The 10,519-nt window shown below is 43.7% G+C and overlaps 1 protein-coding gene and 1 long non-coding RNA gene across 2 annotated transcripts; both read right to left on the reverse strand.

The window, feature by feature from the left end:
* Positions 1-3,047: 3,047 nt before the first annotated feature.
* On the reverse strand, positions 3,048-4,523 carry LOC136522324 (uncharacterized). Its single transcript, XR_010775858.1, has 3 exons — positions 4,312-4,523; positions 3,857-3,887; positions 3,048-3,180 (listed from the first exon to the last, which is right to left on the reverse strand). It is a non-coding gene; the product is annotated as an uncharacterized lncRNA (long non-coding RNA).
* Positions 4,524-8,318: 3,795 nt separating this feature from the next.
* LOC136522323 (early nodulin-93-like) lies at positions 8,319-9,297 on the reverse strand. The gene is made up of 3 exons (XM_066516156.1): positions 9,090-9,297; positions 8,930-8,991; positions 8,319-8,783 (listed from the first exon to the last, which is right to left on the reverse strand). The coding sequence occupies exons 1-3, from the start codon at positions 9,178-9,180 to the stop codon at positions 8,562-8,564; spliced, it is 375 nt and encodes a 124-aa protein (XP_066372253.1). The 5' UTR covers positions 9,181-9,297; the 3' UTR covers positions 8,319-8,561.
* Between the last annotated feature and the right edge of the window lie 1,222 nt (positions 9,298-10,519).

The following is a 10,519-nucleotide window of genomic DNA, read 5'->3' on the forward strand; positions in this document are numbered from 1 at the left end:
CTATAATTTTCATGTAAAAATTATCTTCATTTAATTCCGCAAAAAAATGATATGATTTTTCTAAAATATATTAATCATATCAAATCATATTTTTTTGCGGAATTAAATGAAGATAATTTTTATATGAAAATTATAGATCTCGACGAGATCTACAACTTTCTAGTTTTGAGTTTTTTCATTTGAAGTCGTTAAGATGCTCAAAAAAATTAATAACATATTTAGACTTAAGGGTATTTTTGTCTTTTCACACGTACAGTTTGACGACATTAGAGCCCAAACTGACGACAGTGGTATGGAGAAAACAAAAAAAAGTTAGAGCAGTGGTGTTGAAGACCGCTAAACTTTTTTAGAGACATACAGAACATTACTATCTTTTTTAATGGCACACGAGGAATTCCCCGCATATATATACTGCTGCCTGCTGCCTGCTGCTTTGCCTTTCCGTTGCGAGCTTTTGCGCCCCCACACACTCCAGTAGTACGTGTACGGCATGGATAGCTTATCATCGGCTGTCTCCTGCGATTTTCAGATCCAATCCTATTACACCTAGTATGATCTTCATCCGGTAGTACTACCGTACTATATATTTAAGTATTCATGCATCCAAACTAGTTTTATTCACAACAGAGCTAAACCGAAACTCCTTTTCAATTCAAGAGTTCTGAGTTCCGACTTTCGAGTCCTATAGTCATAATCGTTGTTCACCAGGTCATGGAAAAGGTTAATTAGAATCTAAGTCTTTTCTAACGACGCTGGTTGGTGGCGTGTCCTTAGTTTTGGGGTGCTCACATGTTATATTATTATTATTAGCAGAAGAAATGTGTGTAATTTACAAATATAGACATGCTCACATGCCTACATTTTTGTTACTCTTTTTTATAATATAATATGTTGGTAAGTTAAAGTGGATAAAATGGGTAATCTAGATGCGAATTTAGGGATTATGCTATGTTGTTTTGATTAATGGTATTCTGGGCAATTCCTTAGAAAATGGAAGTAGATCAAGTGGCTATCATTGTCATAGTAAAATAGTTCATCACTTTTTTTTGGCTGCAAAGACAATGTATATGGGCACTGTTGATATGAAGACGATTTCTTTACAAGAAAATAGCGCATAAAGTTGCCTAACTGCTAGTATCAGAAATTAAATTTGCATGCATCCATTCTGAATTAAGCACCAACAGTACAAAGTAATTACAACGCTATATACTACAGTATATAGTATTGGAGTTTTGCTACCAGTACATCGATGATGATTAGTGCACGACTAGAGCATCAGCCGAGCAGCTTATTATTCAGACATCGACGACATCTGGTGGTGCCTGACCAGTGGGGTTGATGTTGGCCTTCGCCCACGGCAGCATCCTAACGCTCGCCAGCTGAACAACCGCAGCAAAACGATTAAGTTAGAGATAGGGCAGTTTCGCGACTGCGCGTGCCGCGTGCGCCACCCTGCATCTAATGAATCTACAGAAAAAAGAGCCACTCAGATTTATATTATAGCAGGTAGCGTGCTCGTGCGTTGCTACGAAATATCTAAACTTTTGTATAAAAACACATAGACGCACGATAAGATAACAATACTGTGAAATTAAATATCGACGTTAAAATAACATTTAATCCAAAAAACAAATTTTGTGAAATTAACATAACTTTTGTACTAAAAACACACGGATCGCACGATAAGATAACAATACTGTGAAATTAAATACCGACGTTAAAGTAATATTTATTCCAAAAAGCAAAGTTCGTGAAATTAACACTCTCACGGAGAGCGTGGCGTCGCAAGCTCACCAACTCTACTGTATAAACCTTTCCGTGTGTTGCAACAGGATAAATAATGTCCTAATAATTTGAGCATGAACATGTTGTATTGTTAAAAAAACGATAATGCGAGCATGATGTTCAATATTACAAATTGAATCTTGTGCATGGCTAAAACTCTCCTCGCTGGTTTGCAATCATAAAGGTATGCATTTATAGTATTGTACATTTGTGCATACGCACATAAAAGTTCATATCACTATAACAAGATTAATTGATTCATCAACTTTTTAAAACTAACCGTCTCCATGAATTACCAGTTTACTTCATACAGGACTGGTATACCAAGGTCACCCTTCTTCATATTTTAGATAATAACATAACATGATTTCAACCATATGCCCCTAGTATTGAATTATGATCCAGTTTAGTATGCTTTTGCCGCTTTGAAACATTGTTCCATTAGTAACTCAATGAGATGTCGACAATTATTTAATTTAATATAAAAGACTTGTAACGAATAGACTATAATTCTAGCATACTATAATGGGATTATTATACTTAAGAAGTCACAGATCATGAAATTGCAACAAAGCTACTCACCCTTTCTAGAGCACAAGTAGTTACAGGAGGCAAGCAAAATTTCAATGTAATTTAGATTTCAGAACTCGGTGTTGTATATAGAAGAAGGGATAGACAGTGTAGTCAAATAAGAAGCATCTCTTTCTAATTTTTTGTAACTTGAACATTTTTCAGTGACTCTGGAATAGGAGATGGTCCCTGCAGACGGCTTCCTAAGCTGCCATGGCATCTGTTCACAGTCAAGTTTTATATAGTATTATGCAAAAGAAAAACTTAAAATATGAAGGTATTCCTGTGTCCTTTATTATTTCCCCACTACCTAGGTAGATTAAAATATATCTGGCAATAAGGTATTAACTACTTAAAATCGCCACTTGCTATGAAGCTGATCAAAGTACAACTCATTCTGCATGGATACCCTTGACCGGACATCGACGAGGCGCGGAGGCCTCCACTCTCCTCTAGGCTCTAGATTTGGCGTTCCACGGCGGCAAGAACTACAGCCTAGCGATCCACTTCCGGCCCCGCAACATTAAGTCAGTAACTGGCCAGGAAACCGCCCCTAGAGAAGAGATCACAAGCAACCCATGACCACACAAAACCACGGATCAGAGCAAAGGCGATGCCTTTGGGGACCAATGGCGCGAGGGGAGCCGAATCCGATGTTAAGATCGCACCTTTGCGTGTCCCAGCGGTTGCGGCGGTGGGGGGAGGGAGACGATGCCGGAGAGGAGGATGCGCGAGTGCTGCGTTACCAGGGCGGACGTGAGTGCCACGAAGTTTGCGCCCGCCAGCCTAGCGCGGCCATTCGGGACTGGATCGCCACTGCTTGATCTAAATACCAAAATGATGCATATATTTCCTCAAAAGAAAACAAAATGATGATATACCCTCTCTTAAGCATGTTCATTAACTTATTGGTAGGAAGTCCACATAAACTAAATATATACTACTAATAACACTAAAACGGTTACACACCGTGGGAACCGCCACAACAATACCAGCTATTGCGGCATTCTTGCTCCCAGTAGTACAGCCTCTGCAACACGAAAACTATATGTGGATCCATAACGAAAATTCTAGGAAGCTCCAAAAACACAGAATTTGAATCATGAATAAATTGCACTGTGCTTCTGTTCGCAAGATGACCCAACTACTGAACTAAAACAGAACTGCTATGCTCTCCTGCTCTTATGCCTTATGATCAAGCAAATAATATTGCAAAGAATAACTAAATAGAGCATTTTAATTCCTATAGCTACTGCCCTGCCATCTGCTGGCCAAAGCTCCAGCATGCACAAGGTCGACATAAGCATGATGCATGAACAATTAAAATGTAATTTAAGAGATGTTCAGAACGTTTGTTTTTTGTAAATTCGTCTTCATGATGCGTGAACAATTAAAATATAATTTAAGTTTTAGCATAAAATCGAAATAATCTTATTTTTTGAAGAAATCAAAACAATCTTATTACAAACTGCCAGGACAAAACTCGATCTTAATATGTCACCTGCAGCTGTCCTGTTTATGAAAGTATGGCCCTGCATATAAACAATTATTGTTTAAAGTTATAGTAACATTAATTATCATAAATAAAAATATAAATTTGTATTGTGGTACTTGCTCGTAACTGGCTTGTTTAGTTGGATGACATAGAACCTAAATGGAGGCCTCAAAAAAATTGAAAGCGGGAGAAGCAACCTGAATACTATAGGGAACGTTCAAACAGGAATTACACTTGAAAGCTGGAGAAGCAACCTGAATACTAACCAAGTGACGATTGGCCACGAAAGTTTTGGAGACATATATACCTGGGTGATGATGCGGTAGACGGGGTTATGCACGGTTACGTCTAGTACTACCGAGATCGATGGGTGCGGCGGCCAAACTGTCAAACTGACGAGGACAATGGACTTTGCCCTACCAAGAGGGCAACAACTGTGGAAGACGCTGGCGGAGACGTACCGATCCTTTGACGACGGTGACCCGGTGGGGAGGGCCTGGCGGAGACGCACGCTAGCTGTCCGGTTGACCGTTGGACGCTGTTCCTTTCCTTTCTTCCACGGGCAGGACGAGTTGAACGGCGGCTTGCGCGATGATCGATCCACTACGATGATCGATGACGGCCAGAGCGACGATGGTTCGTGGTGGGGTGGGGAAGCAGGATATGGCGTCTGATCTCGTCTGCCTCTCTTTTGTGCGGTTGTCGTACAAGGAAAGAGAGGAGGAGAGAATATGAAAATCTAGGCTTGCATGTAATGTGATTTTAGGAAAGAGAAGTGACATATTTTTTCGCAAGTCTTAATTACGCCGGATGGACGTCTGTTTCTTCCCTTCCTATTTGGCCGGCCGGAGACGTGAGATTTTTTTCACGAGCGTTAATTACGCCCAGATGGACGTCCGTTTCCCCTTCTTCCTATTCGGCCAGGCAATTTGAGATTTTTTTTCACAAGCGCTTACGACTGGTGGACGCCGTTTGGCCGTAGGTTTCCGTCTATTAGTGGCATATGATGAGACGTGATCACGTGATTCTCATGTGGAGTGGTATTTTTAGGGAAGAAGCGCCGTGTGGGCCATTGTGGGGGGCGACGACGCCGGGTGGGATAACGAGCGTGGGATCGCACGCAGGCAAACCAACGACCCGACGTTGGATTGTCGCATCTAAACGGTGTCCACTTTTTAGTCTTTTTAGACGTGATGAGAGAAGAGATTGATGAGCCATGCTAACGTGCCGCTTGTGGTTGGTGTGGTCTTTGATGATGGCAGTTTTCTTCTTGATTGGTTGCATGGCTTCCTTCTTGATTGCACATGCACGATTCCTGTTTGCATGCACCATTGTGGCGCCGTGCATGGAAGGTGGTCTGGTTGCTCGGTTTCACGTAATCCTTGATATTCTTTCTTCCTTCCAAAGAAAAAGAATGAAGATTGGTCTATAATCAATCATTCGTGTATAGTGTTGAGCCTTGTCAAGCTTCTCCGTACCCAAGACATGTGGAATTCTGCATGTTATCACTATGTGGGCAAGAGGTGGTTAACTGGTTATACTTACCAGCACCATAAGACCAAGGCTATGTGTGACTCATAAGTCATAATCGGTTATTGTGTTATACTTACCTGCATCATATGGCAGAACTCATATTATTTGTAAATTTCTTCTGTGAATGGCGTAGTATGTTGGCACTCTACAATGGAATGTTTGCATATGTCATTATATCCTTTTGCAATGCTACCATCTCTAGGCTATTATTAAGTACATTATGCTCCGTGTGTTTGTTCACCTATGGTGCCTTTTGTTTTACTTTTATTTTTCCCTCTGTGATGGTTTACATGTGGTCCTTAAATCCTGCTTTTACAAGCTAAAAGCATGAAATGTTCATTATTGATCGACCAATAGACCTATTTAGATAGTTAATCTTGAGGGCCCATTCTCTTGCCACGGAATCATCCTCATGACATCCAAACTACTGAGGGCATGTACAGCGCGTCTTTTTAGCCTTTCTGCCGTGTGGTGTTTTTTTGTGCAAAGGTCCCTCGCGAGCCGGGAGGAGGCCGAGCCCGTCGTGTCGTGAGACGACGAGTACGGCTCGTGCTCCAAGACTCGAAGCGACGAGGACAGCCGCGCTGTACAGGCTTCGTCGCCAAGACTTGATCTGATGCGGCGCGAGATTAATCAAAGCTTGAGCCACGGCCGCTGCGCGCGAACCGCTGTTGCGACGCCCTGCTCCAGCTAGGTGGCAGCCGCGCGCGTGTCACCACCGGCCGCCCTGCTCCGCCACAGCTAGCCACCGCCGGCCACCCTGCACGCGCCGCTGTCGCCCGCCCAGCGTAAGCCACACCGGGCCGACACGCGCGACCCGCCCTACTCTGCCGCCGTCGTCGTGGTTTTGGTCAAGAAGCAAAAGGAAGAAGGAGATAAGCTTGCAGCACATGGGCTTGGCTGGCTACCACACAGCGAAAAGATGAGAGATAGAGAAGCCCCGAGAAAAACGGATGAGACAGGAGTCATTGGAACAGCATATGAACTGGGTTCATGGACCATGGGTGATGGGTCCACATGTAAGAGAGTGAGAGAGGAGCTACGGGAGAAATTGTTGTAATCACGTTGCTCTTATTTATGCGATATACATTTTCTATCAAATAGCAACACAATAGTGTACAAAAATTTATTTATCGTTGATCATTGCTTACGTGCAAAACATTAAACAGTATGTAGACAATGAAATAGGCTATGGGTTGTATAATCTGTCTTTTTACCGGTCTATATGATAAATTCGATACGCTTACAGACGGCCTCTTGTTTGTGGGTTGTACATGCCCTAACAGAGAGGCGGAGAGGATGAATGTTTGCCCCACGCCCTGTCAGCTGCCAACACGGCGTCGGTCCCCCGTCTCCACTGTTGTGGCGGAGTTTCTACGCCCGCCTCCCACCATCTCCAAAGTTGGTCTCCTCAGCCTCAGTAGTTGCACTCACGCCAACACATGCGCCTTGCCTTCGCCCGATGAAGATGACAATGTTGGCGTAGACTGGTTGAGCACGCTTCCCAAAGCAACATTGTAAAAAAATAACTAATTACACAGATTACGACTACTTTACAAGACGAATCTTTTAACCCTAATTAGATTATAATTTGACAATAAAGTACTACAGTACACATATACTAATGATGAATTAATTAACCTTAGTAAATTCATCTCATGGTTTACTGACAGATTCTGTAATTTATTTTTTCATTAGTATTCGAACACCGTATATAACCCCTCTGTGACACCCAATGTGACAACTCAGAAGTTTACATCCTAAAACTAAACAAGCCGTAGTATATGCGGAACTGGAAGTGAGCGGTTTTTGGTGGCGTTCCCAGTTTTCGGATGTGGAGACCACCGACGCCGTGGCGTCTTGGTCTGTGGGCTACTTTGCCTTTCTGCTGCGAGCTTTTGCGCCCCCACTCACTCAAGTAGTACGTGTACGGCATCGATAGCTTATTCTCCACTGTCTCCAATTTTCAGATCCAATCCAATCCGGCTGTACCAGTGTCTATATCTAAGGGCGCGTTTAGATGCAAAAAATTTTGAATTTTGGCTACCGTAGTATTTTCGTTTGTATTTAGCAATTAGTGTCTAATTATGGACTAATTAGGTTCGAAAGTTTTGTCTCGCGATTTCTTACCCAACTGTGTAATTAGTTTTTTTATCTACATTTAGTACTCCATGCATGTGCCGCAAGATTCGATGTGATGGGTACTGCACAAAAATTTTTAGGAACTAAACAGGCCGTAAGCTACTTTTATTGACAACAGAGCTAGACCTAAACTCCTTCCAATTTTGTTTCGCTGCATATCTGAACTCATGGTAAAAATGCAACTAGTGTGCTATGCATGGCATACAGGTTCCGTTCAGCTTACCCTATTTTCAGCTAGTTTCAACAAGATTCAGACAACGGACGACGCCTTTTGCCATTCTACTGGATAGGCTGGCTACTGGGCTAGCGATAATGCAAAAGGGCAATCTCACAAAACTACTAGCTGAGCCGCTGAGGCTTCAAGTTCCTTCGCACATGAATTATTAATTAATTGTTACAGTATTAGTAAACCAGTGTAAGTTTGACACGGTGCATGGATTCCGGACACACGTCAACAACTAAATTAACAAGCCACTGTCACTGCTCCAAGCACGTGCCGTATACGCAGATCAGTGACCCGTTTCGGCTTTCCAGTCCTAGGACTGGAAAAGGTAAAGAGTAAAAATTTTAGAAAATATATGTACGTATATACCAACATTTTTGTTACACTCTTTTATGATAGAATATCGTGTTTCGTGAGGATTATGTAGAGGTTTTGTCAAGGCTCTCCAGTCAGAGATGGTAAAAATAGTACACCATCTTTTTCTTTCTGCAACGGCAATGTATATGGCTATGGCCACTACTGATATGAAGATGATTTTTTATCAGAAAAATAGCACATAAAGTTGGTTAATTAGGAACGGAAATTAAATTTGCATTCATTCTGAATTGCCCACCAAAAGTACAAAGTAATTACAACGATATATAGTACTACTGGAGTAATATTACTAGTACATGGATGATGATTAGTGCGCGACTAGAGCGTCAGCCTAGCTAGCAGTTTATTATTCAGTCATCGACGGCATCTTTTTTTTTTTGGTGAAACATCGACGGCATCTGGTGCATATACTGACGAAGAGGTAGGTCGATGGATGTCTCATGGCCTGAAGAAAGCCGGGTGCAGGCGACCGGTGCCCTGGAAGGAGGTGTTCCTGAGGTGCTCAGGAGCTTCCTCAAACGAGTGCCGCCTCGCGAGCGAGAGGATCTTCTTGTCGGCGGCGATGAAGTAGGCCATCCCAGCAACCGTTGAGATGATGAGGGCCTGGCCGGTGGGGTTGATGTTGGCCTTCGCCCACAGCAGCATCCTCACGCTCGCCACCTGAAGAACCGCAGCAAAACGATTAAGTTAGAGACGTACAGGGTTGTTTCTCGATTGTTACGCGTGCGCTACCCTGCATCTAATTAATCTACGGAAAAAAGAGCTGAGATTTAGGGCATGATGGAATGGAATAGAAAGAAACTCACGGTGGGAATCGCGGAGGCGATAGTTGCCACAGCTGCCGCCTTGGCTCCGGCAAGGGTCGCCTCTGCAGACGACATGTGGATACAAAAGCATCAGTTCGAGGCAAGCTTGTTTGAGGCCATCTATGCACTATGCAGTATGTACACCAGTATACCTACGTACCTCGCGAGCAGCGCTTGGAGAGGGCAAGCTTCTGGTCAAGGGATGCACGGCTCACCGTCGACATCTCTCTGGTCTTTGCAGTAGCAGACATGCAATAGCAAAGGAAAGCTAGTGAAATGGCGAAGGAGCTAGCTCTGTTAGCAGTGAGCCAGTGAAGTAGTGAGTGGCACTGAGAGTACAAGGAGCGAGCGAGGACGAGGACGGTGGATGTGTTGCCAGATGCAGGGGAGGCCGAGGATTTATAGGCGGCATGCCGGCATACGAGGACCCCAAACTATCGGCGGACGGGGCGAGAAGCGGCGGGCGGGCGCGGACGTGGTTTCGGAGCAGCGGCGGAGCCCATTTGTTGTGTGCGCGCTGGGCGGTGCAGTGCAGTGCAGTGGATTGCAGTTTTCAGGATAGATGCCGTTGCCGTTCAGCTCCTCGTTCTATGCTATCAGGGGACCACGCTCTGCTCTGCTATCCTCCACGTGCAGGTCAAGGTTACAGAACCCCTAGTCCCCAACCCAACCCAGGGATTATCATACTGTGATGTGATGAATGATGTGGGTTACTACTTACTAGCTAGCTTCGGCATTATCTGTGTGCTACTGAAAAAAACTTCTTGAAACGAAGAGAGTTACCAACCACAACCACTACTGTGAGTTTGACACGCGATGGGAGCTAGTCATGCATGGCACGCGTGAACTGGCAAGGGGCAACAGGGTCAGGCTCAGGCCTTTGACACTGCTGCATGAGTGACCAAAAGTCACAGGTTATTAATAGGGGCTCGTTCACTTTGCAAATTTTTTTAAACCTGATAAATAGTATCACTTTCGTCTTATTTGGTAAATATTGTCCAATCGTAGACCAACTAGGCTCAAAAGATTCATCTCGTGATTTTCAACTAAACTGTGTAATTAGTTTTTTTTTACCTACATTTAATACTCCATGCAAGCGGCTAAAAATTGATGTGATGGAGAGAGAGTGAAAAAACTTGGAATTTGGATGACATCTAAACAAGGCGTAGATTCAAACATTTGGCGTATCAAAAAAAAAGTTCAAAGATTTGGCAGGGTGGCCGTGATTTTAACAGTGCTGTAACTGCGGTGACTGTGGAGAGAGAAGCAAGCAAGAGTTTCCCAACTCGAGAAAGTGACTTTTTCTGAGGACGACGGAGTTCTGGACTCTGAAGCCTATGCCCTCGGTTTTTTGGGCGGAAATCGTGGTGGTGCTCTCGGTTTTTGGCTGGCAGCAGCAGAAAACCGCAGACGTGACGTCCGGTGTGGACTCCCCGGTCCCACACAAACAAGGCCACACCCACACGACACGGGTTAGGTGTCGCAAATCTTGATTGGCGATTAGGTGTCCTCTTCTATGATTTCCTACGCACCACAGTAATGTAGGCTGTGCAGCCTTATCCACTGTTTAGTCATGCTCGAATGGTTCCA

The sequence above is a fragment of the Miscanthus floridulus genome, chromosome 18 (genome assembly GCF_019320115.1).
Source record: "Miscanthus floridulus cultivar M001 chromosome 18, ASM1932011v1, whole genome shotgun sequence".
Lineage (NCBI taxonomy): Eukaryota > Viridiplantae > Streptophyta > Magnoliopsida > Poales > Poaceae > Miscanthus > Miscanthus floridulus.